The sequence below is a fragment of the Elephas maximus genome, chromosome 24 (genome assembly GCF_024166365.1).
Source record: "Elephas maximus indicus isolate mEleMax1 chromosome 24, mEleMax1 primary haplotype, whole genome shotgun sequence".
In the NCBI taxonomy this organism is placed as follows: domain Eukaryota; kingdom Metazoa; phylum Chordata; class Mammalia; order Proboscidea; family Elephantidae; genus Elephas; species Elephas maximus.
The window spans coordinates 22,449,183-22,468,324 of NC_064842.1; the positions used below are offsets into that span (position 1 = coordinate 22,449,183).

At 39.0% G+C, this 19,142-nt stretch overlaps 1 protein-coding gene across 1 annotated transcript in view; it reads right to left on the reverse strand.

The window, feature by feature from the left end:
• Positions 1-19,142, reverse strand: part of WDR64 (WD repeat domain 64) — a 155,838-nt gene that overhangs the window by 100,354 nt on the left and 36,342 nt on the right. The window contains exons 7-8 of the mRNA XM_049868224.1: positions 15,187-15,401; positions 8,360-8,494 (exon numbers count right to left, since the gene is read on the reverse strand). Of these exons, the coding sequence (XP_049724181.1) occupies positions 8,360-8,494; positions 15,187-15,401 (350 nt within the window). The remainder of the gene's footprint in view (positions 1-8,359; positions 8,495-15,186; positions 15,402-19,142) is intronic.

Below are 19,142 nucleotides of genomic sequence, written 5' to 3' on the forward strand. Positions count from 1 at the left end.
TTGTTTAAAGAGGAGTTTTTTCCAGCCTTTTGGGGAGCTGTTCTGGCTCCCATTTTAACAGCTGGCCAATGATGGGTTTGTGTAAGTGCAGTTTCATCTGGCTCAATTTCAGACTCATTATAGGGAACTGCAGAAACAGGAATACGTTGAATCTAGGGATGGAATGGACCTGACTTTCCTTCTATGGAGAGGACTCTCCAATGGCAGAAGTAATTTCAGGAAGACGTGATTACACTGTATCACTTGAGAAATCTCTTCAGCTTCTATATTTAGAAGGAGAGTGGCACAAGTGAGAAAGGAGTTGAAAAGCTCAGCCAGAATCTGACTGAACAGATCAATGATTGCTGTTTGCTGAGGTTGTCAAGTATTTTTATCTCACAGTTGCATGACTCCCTCTGGGCTGAGTGTATCACCAACCAAATTCCAGGAGGGTCGGTATATAAGAAAAAAAAAATAAGCCCAAATACAATGAATTGGGTTCAAAGATAAATTTCTGACCATCGCCAAATAAATGTCCTTCAGAGCAAAGATCAGAAAATACTGCTGGTTTAAAAAACAAAAACTTCTAATTATTCAAGTGTTTACAACTACTAGGGACCAAATGGACACTATGGAGAGTGTTGTTGTTGTTGTGTGCTGTCAAGTTGATTCAGACTCATAGTGACAATGCAGGACAGAGCAGAACCATCCCCTAGAGTTTCCAAGGCTGAAATATTTATGGGAGCAGATCACCAGGTTTTTTCTCTCCCAGAGCAGCTGGCGGGTTCAAACCACTGACCCCTCAGTTAGCAGCTGAGAGCATAACCATTGCGCGACCAGGGCTCCTTACTAATGCAGAGTAAACCCAAATCACTGCTGTCAAGTCGATTCCGACACATAGCGACCCTACAGGACAGAGTAGAACTGCCCCATAGAGTTTCCAAGGAACACCTGGCGGATTCGAACTGCCGACCCTTTGGTTAGCAGCCGTAGTACTTAACCACTACGCCACCAGGGTTTCCAATGCAGAGTAGGACTTTAAATTCCCTACAATAGCATCATATAAGCTAAAAATACCTACAAACACACACAATAGGCACATTTTGAAGGAAACAGAAAAAGATACACCAAGCCCAGAAGAATGGTTGTCTGTATGTGTGTCAGGGAGAGGATGAGGTCTGAGGATAAAAGAGAATAAAATCAAATAAAACAAGGGAGAGTGTGAGAATCTGACTGACTCAACTCTGCCCAGGACTACCCCACCAAACAAATAAAAATTGGGTTAGCCTAGGATCATGCTAGTAGTGAGCATAGTTCTCCTACTGAGAAGATATCAGCTTGAAGGAAATCAATAAGATTATGTCATTTTAAACCTAACAAAAAATTCACCACTTGATGGGCAGTCAGATCCTATGGCTTGGAAAAAGGGAATATTTGTACCATCCGTTCCCAATGGGAAAGGTTAGAGTTTTTCCTTTCCTCCAGTTTTTGGAGCATTTATTATTATCATGGATTTCGACAGCCGCTGGAAGTCAATGTGTTCTTTAAAAATTCTTAAATGACTACTAGAAAATACTAATATATCTTCACCCACGTCAGCTCATTCAAGCACTACAAAACTCCCATGAGGTAAGAATGTTAGTGTTTCCATTCATAAACGAGGTTATCGAGGTTCAAATAAGTTAAATAGTGACATGCCCAAGACCACACAGTCAATGAGTAACTGGTGGAATAGACAGAGCTCATTCTCTCCCCCACAAACCTGTTGTTGTTGGGTGCCATCAGTTCGGTTCTGACTCATAGTGACCCTACGTACAACAGAATGAAACACTGCCCGGTACTGTGCCATGCCCACAGTCGTTGTTATGCTTGAGCCCATTGTTGCAGCCACTGTGTCAATCCATCTCCTTGTGGGCCTTCCTCTGTTTAGCTGATCCTGTTTATCAAGGATGATGTCCTTCTCTAGGGACTGATCTCTCCTGACAACATGTCCAACATATGTGAGACCTATTCCCTACTCCCTCGCTTATATTTTCTCTATCGTAGTAAATAGCACAACTACGCAAACAGTCGTCCACACTAGCAGCATGGCAACCCTCTGCTGTCGTAATGTTCTTTTCCTGGATCTTCGCATGATTTGATCTTTGACTTCATTCAGATCTCTGCTCACATGCTGCCTCCTCAGAACAGTGTCTCCTGACCACCCTATCAAAAACACTGCCTCCCATCCTCTCTACCCTCTCATCTCCTGCATTTTCAGCACATAATCACCTAAATTTCTATTTTTTATTTGATTAATTGTTGTTTATTATCTGTCTCCTGCACTAGAATATAAGCTCCATGAAGGCAAAGAATATGTCTGTTTTGTTTATCATTGCATCACTGCTTGGAACAGTTTTTGGTATATAACAGGGGTGTAGTAAATATTGCTGAGAATAAAAAAATGGAACTTAGATTTCTCTCTTCTCCATTCCTTTATGGAGCAGGTCACCAAGCCCTGCAAATTTTTAAGAATCTATTTTCTCTGCATACCTACTTCCACTGGTTAAGTTCAAATTCTTATCATTTCTTCTCTAAAGTATTGCCAACTTGCCTTTCCCCAGTCCATTCTACACCCAGCTGCTAGGGTGATCTGTCAAAAATGCATATTTTATCATTCTCCTCTTTAAATCATGGTCTGCTAAAGCCTTCAAGTCAAAATCCCAACTCTTTAGCATGTTATACGGGCTTTTCACATTTGGCCTGTCTAATCTCATCTTCCCCAGCTCTCTTCTCTCCTCTGATCCCAATGACATGAAACCACTTGTAGTTTCTAGAATGCACCATCTTCTTTTTCACTTCAATACCTTTGCAACTGGCATTTCTTTATTATGGCTATTTATCCACTTCACTCTCTCAATTGTTTTGCCTGGCTAACTCTTACCAGTTCTTCAAAACTTGGCATGGATGACACCTTCTTCAGGAAGCTTCCCTGATTTTTCTTGCCTGTACAACCCTACCTGAAGATGATCTAAGCCCTTTCTTCTACTCTCCTTCTCTCCTCCCTTATATTGCTATCATGGCACTTAGCACCCTCTGTGGCAATCATCTATTTACATTCCTCCCTCATTAGATATGAGATCAAGGACCTAGCTTTATTCACCTTTAAATTCCCAACACCAAGTACAGTGCTTCAAACAGTGCTTTACCAATAAGTATTTGTTAAACAAGTGAACATCAGACTCCTGCTCTCATGCTTCTTCCAGAGTCATCTATGTAGTTTTGCTCAAATTATGGGACAATAAGAAAGATATATTAATAACCCTCAACAAGCTTAGTGTCTTGGAGAGACATGCCCTTAAGCATAATTAAAATTCAATAAATACAAGACTGAGGCATGAAAAGGGTAACTAACCCTCTCTGGGTGGAAGGTCAGAAAAACTCTCTAGAAGAAAAGATATCACCTGAGCCTTAAAGAAATGTGTGATCTGAGGGAGTAAAAGAAGTGAGAGGAAGAGGGACGAGGGTATTTCAGGCACCAACCATGTACAAAGTCCCAGCATGGGGTATCTAGAGAGCAGCAAGAAGTCTAGAGTTACAGGAACTTAAGTACAAGGTAGTGAAGGGCAGTGAAGGAGATGAGGTGAAGAGGACTCAGGGGCCACAACACAGAAGTCATTGTGTGTAACCCCAGAAAACCAAAGCTGTTGCTGTCAAGTCAATTCTGACTCATAGTGACCCTACAGGACAGAGTAGAACTGCCCCACAGAGTTGCCAAGGAGCGCCTGGTAGATTCGAACTGTCGACCTTTTGGTTAGCAGCTGTAGCTCTTAACCACTACGCCACCAGGGTTTCCTCTTTGTGTGTAGGGGACAGAAAAATGTGAACGATATTGAGATGGTTGGATACCATTCTCAGGAGAATACTCTGAAAGATTAATGTGTAATAGATTCGCTAGGGATAAAATTGAAGCAAGAGGCCAATGAGAGATAAGAGCTTAGGGGGGATAAAGATAGAGAGAATAGGACACATTCAATAAGTATTTGTGAGGTAATATAGGTACATTTGGTGACTGATTGCTTGTAGGGTTTGAGGGAAAGAGTCATTAGAGATTTCCAGGTTTCCAGCTGGGGTGATTGGATGGGTCATGGTGCCACCAACAAAGATGCAAATGCTATAGAAGGAATAGATTCAGGGGTGGGGGAAGTTAATAAGTATAAAATTATAGTTATGGTCATATTGAGTGGCTCTGAGATATCCAAGTGGAGATGCTGAATCCATAAAACCCATTACCTTCGAGTCGATTCCAACTCGTAGCAACCCTAACGGACAGAGCAGAACTGCCCCATAGGGTTTCCAAGGAGCACTTGGTGAATTTGAACTGCTGACCTTTTTGTTAGCAGCTGTAGATCTTAACCACTATGCCACCGGGGTTTCTTAATAGGTATACATAAATTCAAAAATCAAGATAGCTTAGGTTTTGTCAGCATGTGTGTTGGAGAAGATACAAAATCACCCAAGAAGAGAATAGAAAGTGAGAAGAAAAATTGGCTAAGTTCAAAACTCTAGAGACCACCACCATTTAAGAGCAGGTGTAGGTGTAGAGGAGCCCTCATGAGCAGGGATGGAAAGGGGTAGGTGTAGTGGAAATTAGAGCTCACAAGAGTTCATAACATAAAACAGAAAGGTCAGAGAGAGGGATGCTGGAGTTTCTGAAAAGACAAGTTCTAGGTGCCAGAAGTCAGGGCCTGTTAATATTGTCTAGACTAATCTTCTGATTTCTGTTTTATAATGTTAGCACTGACAATAGGAAGCTAAATGCACCAATGAAAAGATAATCTTTAAGAAGGAAGAAATACCCCTTCATCCAAATGCAGACTTAGTATGTTTATTGTGGTTGCTATAACTTGTTTGGAAACCCTGGTGGCATAATGGTTAAGTGCCATGGCTGCTAACCAAAAGGTTGGCAGTTCGAATCCACCAGGCTCCCCTTGGAAACTCTATGGGGCAGTTCTACTCTGTCCTATATGGTTGCTATGAGTTGGAATGGACTCAACGGCAATGGGTTTCTTGGGGAGAAGGGGGGTGGATTTGTAGTGTTTGCCAATGTTAATGGGATAAATATTTCTGCCATGGCCAATTTCAAACTACCAATGTCACATTTTTGAATGTGGAGTTGGGAAAATATGTGCAGTTACACATCATTATAATAGTATTTCTAGTTTTTGAGGACAAAAAAATCTTAAGAGCATAGATTATAGTAAAATGTAGTAAAATAAATAGGAAGCAATGAGTTCTCAGTATGTGTGGCCTTCGTTTTTTAATGTAGTTTAATTTTGAGCTGATATAATTTTATATTTTAATAATGGCTGTGTTTCACAACAGGTTTGCAAAATTCCTGAAATTTTAACAGCTGTCTCTGACAAGCTGATGGGCGTTGTCTCCAGCATACCGCTGATTCTAGGTCTGCATTTCTTGCCTTTCCAGTTGGGCTTTAAGCATTTAGAGGCAGGCATCGTGATTTAACTTACTTGTATTGTTCACAGTGTTTAACACATATGGCTTAATAAATATTCACTGAATGATCAATATACTTCAGGATTATAGGCTGGTCTACGCAACCTGTATGGGTTTATTGTTGTCATATTAACCATTACAATTGACATGGTAAGTGTACTGGAAATATTTGCACTGGTAAAATCATGGTTCTAGTCTTGTGTATCTTGAAAATGGAAAACCTCTCTCTGGATGTTGATGTAGAATATATGTCTTCTATTGGACCACAGGAGCCCTGGTGACACAGTGGTTAAGTGCTTGGCTTCTAACCAAGAGATCGGCAGTTCAGATCCACCAGCTGCTCCTTGGCAACCCTATGGGGCAGTTCTATTCTGGTCTATAGGGTCACTATGAGTTGAAATTAATTCAGTGGCAATGGTTTTTTTTTTTTGGTTATCGGACCTCAAGGGCACATGTTTGCATAAGGTTTTAGAATGTGTCTTTACAGTTATAAATATATCATGAAGTATTAATGTCGTATAAAATCAAATTGGAAATAAAGTTGCATTTATTTCTTCATTAAATGTTTCAGAAATGCATTCCTTTAAAATGCCAGTGATATAATCACTAGTGTTAATTATGTTACAGAAACTAAATGAAACTCTGCAACTAATTATGCCATATAAATGATATTTGTGGAATCAGAAGGTCTGGTGTCAAGAAATAAAATTGTTTTTAATGAGCTGTGAAAAGAGTTTTTATAAGTTTTTAATACATTTCTCAGTGCAATATGTTACACACCAAAATAAAAATTTTCATCTTTTTCTAAATGAGTGAAAAATATGTATCTTTCATAAAGACTGCAGTTTTCAAGAAAATGTCGGGTAGTCATTTTAGAGATGTGATATTCCATCCTTCCATTAAACTTCTAATACTTTTATTCCATTGCTTAAAATAAAACCTTCATGCAAGCAGCCATCTAAGATGCATCAATTGGTCTCAACCCACCTGGAGCAAAAGAGAATGAAGAACACCAAAGACACAAGGAAAATATGAGCCCAGGAGAAAGAAAGGGCCACATAAACCAGAGACTCCATCAGCCTGAGACTGGAAGAACTAGATGGTGCCTGGCTACCACCAATGACTACCCTGACAGGGAATACAACAGAGAATTCCTGATGGAGCAGGAGAAAAGCGGGATGCAGACTTCAAATTCTAGTAACAAGACCAGACTTAATGGTCTAACTGAGACTGGAGGGACCCCAGAGGTCATGGCCCCTGGACCCTCTGTTAGCTCAAAACTAAAACCATTCCCAAAGCCAACTCTTCAGACAGTGGACTATAAGACATAAAATGATACTAGTGAGGAGTGTGCTTCTTAGCTCAAGTAGACACATGAGACTATGTGAGCAGCAGACTATGTGAGGTGAAATGAGAAGGCAGAGGGGGACAGGAACTGGTTGAATGGACATGGGAAATACAGGTAGAGTAAAGGAGTGTACTGTCACATTGTAGGAGAGCAACTAGGGTCACATAACAATGTGTGTATACGTTTTTATATGAGAAACTGACTTGAATTGTAAACTTTCACTAAAAACACAATAATAAATAAATAAAACCTCTGTAATTTAAAGACATTCTAGCTCTTCATGGATAGACATTATCTTTTGTTTCCCATTTTTTATGAATTTCATCAAACGCAGTAGGACCTAGAAGGCAGCATTTGTGTCTTGTTAGGGAGTCAAAGACACCATTCAACATTTTTTCTAGCACTTCTTTAGTTGTACCAAAATGTAAAGAAAGAAAAGCCAAGTCCTCTAGCTAAGATTCAGCCTCATCCCAACTCACACATTCTTTACATGGAAAAGCTGAAATTCAGAAAAAAACAAAGTTTGAGAAAATAATTTTAAGAATGGAATTAAGTCAGGAGGGAAGGGTCTTGCAGTATTCTTGCAACCCATGGTACTTTGATAGATTTATGCTCATTCTTACAACAAAATTTGAATAATATGATTGTTGTTGCAACAAGTCGATTCTTATTTGTGGTTCAACATTGTTTTATAAACTGCACTATTGAGGTATAATTTCCACACCATAAAATTCACCCACTGTAAATTTTCAATTCAATGATTTTTAGCAAATCAATAACATCATGTAACAGCCACCATAATACAGTGTTAGAACATTTTCATGTGCTCACTTGCAGTTAATCCCTGCTCCCACCACCAGCCCTGGGCAACCACTGATCTCCTTTCTGTGTATTAACTCGCTGTCTCTGGACATTTCATATAAACAGAATCATACAACATGCAGCCTTTTGTGTCTGACTTCTATTATTTAGCTTAATGTTTTTGAGGTTTATCCATGTCATAGCATGTATCACAAGTGATTTTTAAAGTGAAAAGTTAAAATACAGTAAGTGGCTGTTTTCCAATTATTAATATTTAACCAGATCGAAAATAAGACTGCACACCATTCAAATTCACCTTTCTATGAGAAAGTCATCTTGGGTACTATACATGGAGTGTGATGATTTTGTTGCAGGCAGTCACAGGTGATGGGCCAACTGACCTCTAAGAACGATTTTAGATTTTACCAATAGCACTGTATTTGGCAAATATTGGTATAGATAATGTCTGCTTTGATTTAGTTCAAGAAATGATAGCAATTGACAACAAATAAGCAACACTGCTGTTAGGAGACCACATCATATTCAGTCTTGCGTGAATAACTTTCAATTTTCGCCTGAAAATCTAATTAACCTTGTCCAACAAATGGAATCGTTAACACCTGATTTTTCTGAAAAACAATTTGAAAGATAGCTCCCAGGCTGCCATGGGCTTATCACTGCAAAACTTCTGAAAGTCACAGATTGTTCATGATGTATGTAAACTCTTGTACTCACAAATTATCCTCAAGTCTCTTCAAGGAATCCAAAACTAATGAGTGAACACTATCCAAGGAGCAGGATCCAAAGCAATTTAGAGCTGGCAGATATTTAATTTTCATGACCCAGTCGTTATGTAGCTTCCTTTTAACACTGAGGATTAAAAACAGAAGAAAAGAAAAAGAGGTTATATTAGGCACACAAATACATTACGCTAAGTTTCTGTTTGGTGTTTCATTTTGACTTCAAATTAATCGCAACTGAACTGCGGTAAAGCCTGAATGTATAATACAGTCCTATGTATTATCCCACATTTTAGCTGTTCAACTAAATTTTCTTAAATTATGGAGGGTATTTAATGGAAAAACGACTTTAAAATACTGTGGTCAAATTTTGCACTATAGATTCAGAATTAATGGAATAACCTAGAAGGATCCCATTCCAATATTGGCACTATCAGCCTTTTTTACCCATTGGCATCAAGCTAAATCATGGAGACCCTATGTGTGACAGAGTACAATTGCACTCAATAGGGTTTTCAATGGCTGTGACCTTTCGGAAGTAAAGTTCTAGGCCTTTCTTCCAATGGCACCACTGGTGGATTTGAGCCACTAACCTTTCAGTTAGTAGCCAAGTAGAAACCATTTGCACCACTCAAGGACATACTATTAGCCTTACTTTACTGAAACAATTCTGATCACCCCAATGGAAGGCTCTGTTTCATATTGTTTTATATCTGATGAGTCAATTCATTCATACTTTCAAAAGTGGAGAACTGGAAAATTTATAATCCCAGATTATTAGGGAAGATGCGGCTAAAATAGCCTTCATATTGCTTAACAGGGAGTTGTCCATCAGTTCACAGGACATTTGAGTGAGAAGCTTAGGGTTAGAAGGCACCCCCTCTGCCTCAAAATTCTTGTCTGAACCTGGAAGTAGCCATCTTCATGGTATTATATTTACTTATGCATAATGGTACATTTATTTCCTCATTCACTGATATTTATTGAGTACCTAAGTACCGAGGACATAAAGATGATTAAGGTAAAATTCCCATATTGAAGGAGCTTGGATTCCAGTTGAGAAAATGACATGTTCACAACTCATTGTGGGAAAGTTCTACAATATCTTATTAAGTAGAGTGGTGACGGAGTTTTTTGTTTGATTGCTTTTTCCCTATGCCAGATTGTTTAGTTTTGGACTCTTTCTTCGATTTGTACAATGTTTTTCATACCAGTATTTTCTAACCACACTCCATCCACTCAACATGAATTAATTCTGCTGATGTCGACTTCTGGAAAACTATTACAATGGCTCCAGAATCTGACTTCCCCTTTGGCCTTAAAACTTTTCATTCTGTCAGGTTTGAAGATCTCTTCATGTAAGAAAATGCCACAACACTCAGCCTATATATGCCTCAGCCTCAAATAATTTGAATCATTTACCTAATTGTAAATAATCATCCGCATGAAGCAATGTGAATTGACATACACTTAACTGTATGCAGATTCCTCAAATTCATCAGATTCCTCAAGTCTCATTGTTGACACATCTGTCTAATGGAAATGGAGTGAAAAAGAGCCCATGGAATTTTCTGACAGGTGGCGCACATCTCAGTAAAGAGAAGAGCAGTATCTCAGGATCTATTCAGAGAGCACATCGTATAATTAGAATGAAATCCTTCATGTTATGCAGAGTGCCACATCAAGGTTGGGAAAGTCCCCCATCAGAGTCTAATACTTCGCTGAGACTAGGTAAATCTGCCTGTGTGTGAAGGACGGAAAATGGAGCCAGACAGTTAATTATTGTATCCTTCTAGGGTTCCAGAAATGGGGCTAAACTTAATTTCATTGTAATAACAATTTAATGAGCTCCTTAAATTGTATATTCTAATACTGCTACATTAATGACAAAGTACCATGCTGTATTTTTTTAAGTCTGCTTTTTTATTTAAAAAAAAAAATGCTCATTGTACAAAATTCAGAAAGTACAAAAACATAAAAAAGAAAATAAAATCACTTCTCTGAAGTCCTATTGGAAGGCATTTTGGAATATTTACACTCAGTCTTTTTCTAAGTAGGAATACACACACACACACATACACGTAGAGCAGTCAGGGTTCTCTCTAGCTAATCCTGCTTGCTGTGTCAGTTATATTAAACCAGCCCAGGGAAATCTCAGCTTCCCTTCCCTAGTCAGTTCAGACTCCAGCTGCCAGTGCAGCCATTGCTCACTCCTCTGCACTCACAAGGGGATAGAGCAGTGGGTATGGGACACTTATTTGTTTCTTAGGTCCGATAATTCATTGATACTGCCCACAAACTGCAGGGAAAGGGGAGGTTTTTAATCTATCAAGAAAGAGGATACAAACACAAATGGCTAGGTCCAGCCTCAGCACAGATCTCCCATGCCTCTAGGGTACACACACTTACCCTTCTGGGAGCAGATGTTTGCTCTCACTATCCAGGAAGCTCCTTTATTGGCCTCACCACTGGACAATGATAGATTAAATCATGCCTCCTGAGGCTTAGCAAACATCAGGCCCCCAGGTGGTCCCTTTTGGTCAGGTTGGGCCCCCACTCACTGGCCTCAGTTATGATCCAGCTCTCGGGAACCAAGATCAAAGGCCAAATTTACTTACTATAAAGGGGTTCCACACTTCACACATTTATACACACATGTACGTATATAGGCAATTCTTATAAAACTGGATTCAGACGTACACAGAAGAAATAAAACTAGCAATTTTTCCCTTTTTATTTAGCATTATATCGTAAGTATTCTTCCATGTTTTAAAATATTTTTCAAAACCATAATTTTAAATGGGCTCATGGCATTCCCTAATATAGACATGCTATAATTCATTGAGCACATGTGCTACCTTAAATATTTTTTAGGAGTATCTTTGATACTTTAGGAATCAGACAAAAATATTTTTTATATATAAATTATGCTATATATATATTAAAAAAAAACAAACTCATTGCCATCCACTCCTAGTGATCCTATAGGACTGATTAGAACTGCCCCATGGGGATTCTAAGGAGCAGTTGGTAGATTCAAACTGCTGACTTTTTGGTTAGCAGTCAAGCTCTTAACCACTGTGCTACCAGGGCTCCAATGTGCATGGATATATTTATAAAATATATAAATATACATTTATACCATTTATATTATATTACACTTTATCTATATTCTATATATAATATCCAAATTATTTAAATGATCCAATAAATAATATCTAACCATTCCCCTATTTCGGGGCACTATTAGAACTAATGGTGTGATGCCTATACTTATCCAGGTATTGTTGAACAGATGTCTGATTAGATCATTAGCACAGATTCCAAGGGGAGTTATAATGGGAAATTTGTTAAGGCACATGATGCGCTTCCCGAACTGCTTTCCAGAAAGGTCGATCCAGCTCACAGTTCCACCAGCAACCGTATATGAGAATGTCCATCTCAGTGGTGTCTGCTTTAAAAAAATTTAATTTTTTTTGCTTTTATAGGTGGAAACTTGCATTTCGTTTTAACTTCTACTTCTTTGATTACCAGGGCATGCATTTATTGCATAATGTTTTTCTGCTAATAAAAGTAATACACACCTTATTCCAAAGAGTTCAAAGATACAGCAATTATAAAGAAGACAATGAAAATCACCTATAATTTCACCTGCCTAATCTCCAGAAAACTCTCATTAGTATTTTTGTCTGATGATCATTTGAAATGTTTATTGACCATCTGTGCTGTGTGTGCCTATGTGTGGATCTATTCATGGTCTCTACCCATTTTTCTTTTGGGGAATTATTGTTTTTTTAATTGAATTCTAAGGCCTATTAAAGAGTATTAATCCCTTGTCTGTCATATTTGTTACAAATATTTATCCTAGTTTGTTACTTTCAAAATATTATCTTTTGATGTCCAAAAGTTTTTATTGTATACATAGTCAAATCAATCAAATTTTCTTTGAATTCTGTATCGACTGCTTTTATGCATAGAATTCTTATTCATATTTGAGTTCTAGTAAATAGTCATATACATCTTTTATAGTTTTTTCATGATTTAATTTTTTTTAACTCTTCGATGCATTAAAATGCCTGTAGAGTTTGTCAACAGCACTTAAAATAGGAATTTCAGTCACTAATTTCCCTGTCTGTCTTTCCTATCACCCTGGAAGTTCCTTGAGGCAAGAAGCATTTCTTGTTCAACTTTGTATGTCATGGAATCTGGCACATTGTTTTGCTATATAAGTAAATGAACAAGGACTGTAACTATTAAAATAAATGGACTACCTGCATGATACCAAAAACCAACCACAAAGGCCAAAGATGAAGAAGTTGAAGATTTTTTCCAACTTCTGCAGTCTGAAACTGATTAAACATGCAATCAGGATTCATTGATAATTACTGGTGATTGGAATGTGAAAGTTAGAAACAAAAGAAAAATCAGTAGTTGAAAAATATGGCCTTGGTGATAGAAACGATGCCGGAGATCACATGATAGAATTTTGCAAGACCAACTATCTCTTCATTGCAAATACCTTTTTTCACCAACCTAACAAGTGACTATACACATGGACTTCACCAGATGGAATACACAGGAATCAAACCGACTACATCTGTGAAAAGAGGCAATGGAAAAGCTCAATATCATCAGTCAGAATGAGGCCAGGGGCTGACTGTGGAACAGACCATCAATTGCTCATATGCAAGTTCAAGTTGAAACTGAAGAAAATTAGAACAAGTCCATAAGACCCAAAGTATGACCTTGAGTATATCCCACTTGAATTTAGAGACCATTTCAAGAACAGGTTTGACACGTTGAACACTAACGACCAAAGACCAGACGAGTTGTGGAATGATATCAGGAACATCATATGCGAAGAAAGCAAGAGGTCATTAAAAAGACAGGAAAGAAAGAAAAGACCAAAATGGATATCAGAAGACACTCTGAAACTTGCTCTTGAATGTTGAGTAGCTAAAACAAAAGGAAGAAATGATTAACTAAAAGAACTGAATAGAAGATTTCAAAGGGTGGCTTGGGAAGAAAAAGTAAAGTATTATAATGACATATGCTAAGACCTGGAAATAAGAAACCAAAAGGGAAGAACTCGCTTGGCATTTCTCAAGCTGAAAGAACTGAAGAAAAAATTCATTCCTCAAGTTGCAGTAGGGAAGGATTCTATCGGGAAAATATTAAACAATGCAGGAAGCATCAAGAGAAGATGGAAGGAATGCACAGAGTTATTATATCAAAAATAATTGGTTGATGTTCAGCCATTTCAAGGGGATATGTATGGTCATGAACCGATGATACTGAAGGAAGAAGTCCAAGCTGCACTGAAGGCATTGGAAAAAAAACAAGGTTCCAGGAATTGATGGAATATCAATTGAGATGTTTTAACGAACGGATGCTGCACTGGAAGTGCTCACTCATCTATGCCAAGAAATTTGGAAGACAGCTACCTGGCCAACCGACTGGAAGAGATCCATATTTATGCCTATTCCCAAGAAAGGTGATCCAACAGAACGTGGAAATTATCGAACAATATCATTAATATCACATGCAAGTAAAATTTTGCTGAAGATAACTCAAAAGTGGCTGCAGCAGTATAGCCACAGGGAACTGCCGGAAATTCCAGCCAGATTCAGAAGAAGACACAGAACCAGGGGTATTGTTGCTGATGTCAGACGGATCTTGGCTGAAAGCAGAGAATACCAGAAAGATGTTTACCTATGTTTTATTGACTATGCAAAGGCATTCGACTGTGTGGATCATAACAAATTATGGATAACATTGCAAAGAACGGGAATTCTAGAACACTTACTTGTGCTCATGAGGAACCTGTACACAGATCAAGAGGCAGTTGTTTGGACAGAACAAGGGGATACTCCATGGTTTAAAGTCAGGAAAAGTGTGTGTCAGGGTTGTATCCTTTCACCATACCTATTCAGTCTGTATGCTGAGCAAATAATCTGAGAAACTGGGCTACATGAAGAAGAACAGGGCATCAGGATTGGTGGAAGACTCGTTAACAATCTGTGTTATGCAGATAACACAACTTTCCTTGCTGGAAGTGAAGGGGACTTGAAGCACTTACTGATGAAGGTCAAAGACCACAGTCTTCTGTATGGATTGCACCTCAACATAAAGAAAACAAAAATCCTCACACCTGGACCAACAAGCAACATCATGATAAACGGAGAAAAGATTGAGGTTGTCAAGGATTTTGTTTTACTTGGATCCACAATCAACAGCCATGGAAGCAGCAGTCAAGAAATCAAAAGATGCATTGCGTTGGGCAAATCTGCTGCAAAAGACCTCTTTAAAGTGTTGAAAAGCAAAGATGTCACCTTGAAGACTAAGGTGCGCCTGACCCAAGCCATGGTATTTTCAGTCATGTCACCTGCATGTGAAAACTGGACAATGAATAAGGAAGACCGAAGAAGAATTGACACATTTGAATTGCGATGTGGGTAAAGAATATTGAATATACCATGGACTGCCAAAAGAATGAACAAATCTGTCTTGGAAGAAGTACAACCAGAACGCTCTTTAGAAGCAAGGATGGTGAGACTGTCTTACATTCTTTGAACGGTTGTCAGGAGAGATCAGTCCCTGGAGAAGGACATCATGTTTGGTAAAATACAGGGTCAATGAAAAAGAGGAAGACCCTCAAGGAGGTGGATTGACACAATGGCTGCAACAATTGGCTCAAGCATAACAACAATTGTGGGTATGGCACAGGATCGGGCAGTGTTTTGTTCTGTTGTACATAGTGTTGCTATGAGTTGGAACCAACTCAACGGCACCTAACAACATCAAACCATATGATACACTTACCTTTTAAAGTTCTTTGAGTCTAAGACCTGATTTTGTAATTTTTTTTTGGTTTTTGCCTGCTTTAGTCCAAAGTCCTCACTGTTTACTGTGAATTTGTTCACAAAGCCACCATCATCTCCCAAGAGGATGTCATCTCGGCAGAGCTGGTCTGGCAGGGACACGACACAAACACAGAGGAGGCAGTGATCCATGGGCTTTATGGTAAAATAGTTTTCCTGGAAAAGAATATTTTTAATTAGTTATTACCTTGCTGTATTTAATAAGTATTGTCCCTATTATTCGATAAAAATTTTTACTTTCTTTAGTTCCTCTTTTCAGATACTCCCACAGTAATAAAGGAACTTGGGGAAAAAAAAGTTAATCAAGTACAAATTTAATGGACTCTCACTGTGAGCTCAACGTTGTGCTTTAGGTGCTTTGTGGAGAAAGGGGTGGGGCACCTAAATAAGAAAACTGCTTCCTGCTGTCAAAGATCTCACAGTCTGCTTGGAGGAAAAATTAATGTCTGAGAAACAATACAATTTGATAGCTTATTTAGGGCTGGTCTACCCTGTCTCAGTGGCATAAGTGGTTAAGCACTGAACTACCAGCTGAAAGGTTGGTCATTGGAACCCGCTCAGAGACACTCTGGAAGACAGGCCTAGAAATCTGAAAGGTCACAGCTTTGAAAACCCTGTACACATGGGGTTGCCATGAGTTGAAATTGGCTTGATGTAACTAACAACACCACCACCCTATTTCAAAAAAAGATATTTAGCTTATAGTACGCATATAATATAAAAGAAGATAATTTTTTAAAAACAGTGGTGCTAGAAATCTGAACAGAGCAAACACAAGGAAAGGAAAGGTAAGATAAAGCCAGAAATACATAAAGGCATGAGATATAGTACATTAAAAAGTTAGAGGAGAGTGTTTACCTTTAAGGTTTTTAGCTACCAACGGCAGGAAAGGACACATGATGAGTTCTGTGATTAATAGATGATGTCTGTGATTGTTAAGGTTGTGTGTTACCTTGACTGAGTCATGATCCTCAGTGGGTTGACGGTTATAATATAGGTTGGCAGCCATATAATGATGTAATCACTTCCATGATGAGGCCTGATATAACATCACCTCCATGATAGTATCCACTGTGAGTAGCCAATCAGTTAAAAGTGAGTTTCTTTAGGGGTGTGGCCTGCATCCAATATAGGTGGACTTACTGGGAAAACCTCGCTGGCTTTTTCTTGCTCTGGATCCTGCAGCTGGCTCCTGTTCATCTGACCTCCGGTTCTTAAGACTTGAGCTAACAGTTTACCTGCCGATCTTGGGATTCATCAGCCTTCATAGTCTGTGAGCCAGCGAACTGCCAGCTTACCTTCCAAACTTGGGTTCACCAGCCCCTGCAGCTACATGAGTAAGGAGAAGTCTCCAGCCTGACCCATGGATTTGGGACTTTCCAGCCTCTACAACCCCATGAGACATTTCCATGATATAAATCTCTCTTTCTCTCTCTATAGATAGATAGATAGATAGATGCTTCACTAGTTTTGCTTCTCTAGAGAACCCAGCTTAAGGTAATGTCTTTAAGGTGAAAACAAGAAAGTAGCTCAGAAGTACAGCCACTACTTTCAGAAAAGAGAAAAATTTCACGAGGTCCTCATAAGGAAGAAACTGTAACAAAGTGATCAATGTCCTCAACGACAGCCTAGTAGTAAATTCAGGTATCTGTGTGCCATTGGAGGAAGGCATTGATGAAGATTACTTGAAGGCAAGGGACCTAAATAAGAGAACACTAAGGGGTAAGCATGATTCATGCCATGGAGGTTGGTGAATCCTAATCAGAAGTGTTGATTGAATGGAATTTTTGAAAAGGAGTCATGATAAAAAGTGTGATTCTCTTTGATATTGACAGGTATAGAGATAGAACAGATAAGACTTTTTGATGGATTAGATATGGGGTAGCGGTAGTGATAAGGAGGAGGAAAAGAAAGGATGCAAAGTTTTTGGTGTGATCTGTTGGGTGGATTGTGATGCATTTATATGATATGGTGTGGAAAACAAGCAGTTTTGGAGAAGGGAAAGATTGAAATCAATCAAGAGTTCAATTTTAGACATGTTGAAAAAGACTAAGTTTTTTATTTTGTGGACCTACCATTCTAAACACTTTCCTCTGTCGACTTTTTAATGTACTACATCTCAAAATTTGAATAAAAAAAATAATTTAAAACAATGGGAAGTGTACTTGAGGAAACAACAGAGTTCTGGATGCAGAGTGACTGAAGAGGTTGTTTTAGATCCCATGGTCTGAGGAGGCCACAATGAAGAGGTGAACTTTCAGTTGGAACCTGAATTGAGAGAGAGGAAGATTGAGAAAGAAGGGCCTAGAAGGAGAGGTTAAGGTCAAAATATAGAGAGGGAAGGCTATGCAGCCATGTCCCATATGGAGGCAGAGGGGATGGGATCAGATGCCAAGATATTTCATTTTCAGGGAGAAAGAAAGGAAGCAAGCAAGCAAGGCAGAGGTATATTTCTAGTTAAATTCATAGATGGGAGGACTGGAATTTGACAAACGATGAGTCTGAGGGACAGTTTTCTCAGGAAAATAGGGACAAAGCCATCTGCTGAGAAGGAGAGGGCCTGAGAAGAGTAATGAAGGTTTGGAACACTTGAGAGGAATGGGAAAGCCAGCTGGCAAGGACAAGAAAGAGATTAATGGAAGCCACTGAGAGCTCAGCTGAGTTTGCAGAGCCTGTGTTTGCAGAACCTGATGCCAAACTGCATGGTTTTGTGTTTTTCTCTAATAGTGCTCAGCCACTGTGAAGGAGCAGAGAAGGGCTATAGCCTCTCGCTATGACTACAGTTTGGAAGTATAGACTTAAGATAATGGAGGGTGAGGATGATCTCAGCCCAGATGATCCACCCAGTAGAGTATATGGGTGAGAAAAAGAGAAGAGTGAGGGGAACTAAAGACTGGAAGAAGATGATTTCAAGGAACTAGAGGGTCCTATGGGATTGAAAAGCAAGAGTGAAAGAAAGAGATGATGGAAGGAAGAGAGGTTACAAACAAAATACAGGACATTGGAGTTTAGGGTTTCAGAAGTTAATAAAGCCTTGGTTATAACTACATGATGTAGTAAAACACCACAAAATAAAGTACACTAAGCAACAAACTGGAAACCCTGGTGGTGTAGTGGTTAAGTGCTACAGCTGCTAACCAAAAGGTTGGCAGTTCAAATCTACCAGGTGCTCCTTAGAAACTCTATGGGGCAGTTCTACTCTGTCTTTTATGGTTGGAATCAACTAGACGGCAATGGCAATGGAAGCAACAAACTGCCTCCTTTAAAATCATCCTGGCATCACTAGTTGTTTACAACATTGTGGATAAAAAAAAAAAAGAAGTTTAGTTTTTCACTGAGGCTAGGCACAAGTAAAACAGAGGAACATTAAATTATTGTGTTAATCTCCCAATGTTTAGTGATCTCACCTCTCCCTGAGCCCCTATTGCACTTCCTGTTTTTCACTGCATAATTTAGTGTACTATTTTATTGTACATTGTCTTAGCTATCCAGTGCTGCTATAACAGAAATGCCACAAGTGGGTGCCTTTAACAAACAGAAATTTATTTTCTTACAGTTTAGGAAGCTAGAAGTCTGAATTCAGGGCACTGGCTCTAGGGGAAGGCCTTCTTTCTCTCTTGGCTATGGAGGGAAGTCCTTGTCTCTTTGACCTTCTGCTCCTCGGCAATCTTCATGTTGCTTGGCATCTCTCTTCCTTCATCTCTGCTTCCTTACTTACTTGTTGACTCAAGATACACTGGGCATTAATCCTACCTTATTAACATAACAAAGACAACCCATTCCCAAGTGGGATTATAACCATAATAGAGGGTAGTATTTACAACACATATTTTGGGAGGACACAATTCAGTCCATGACATTCCACCCTATGGCCCCCTAAAACTCATGTCCTTGCCA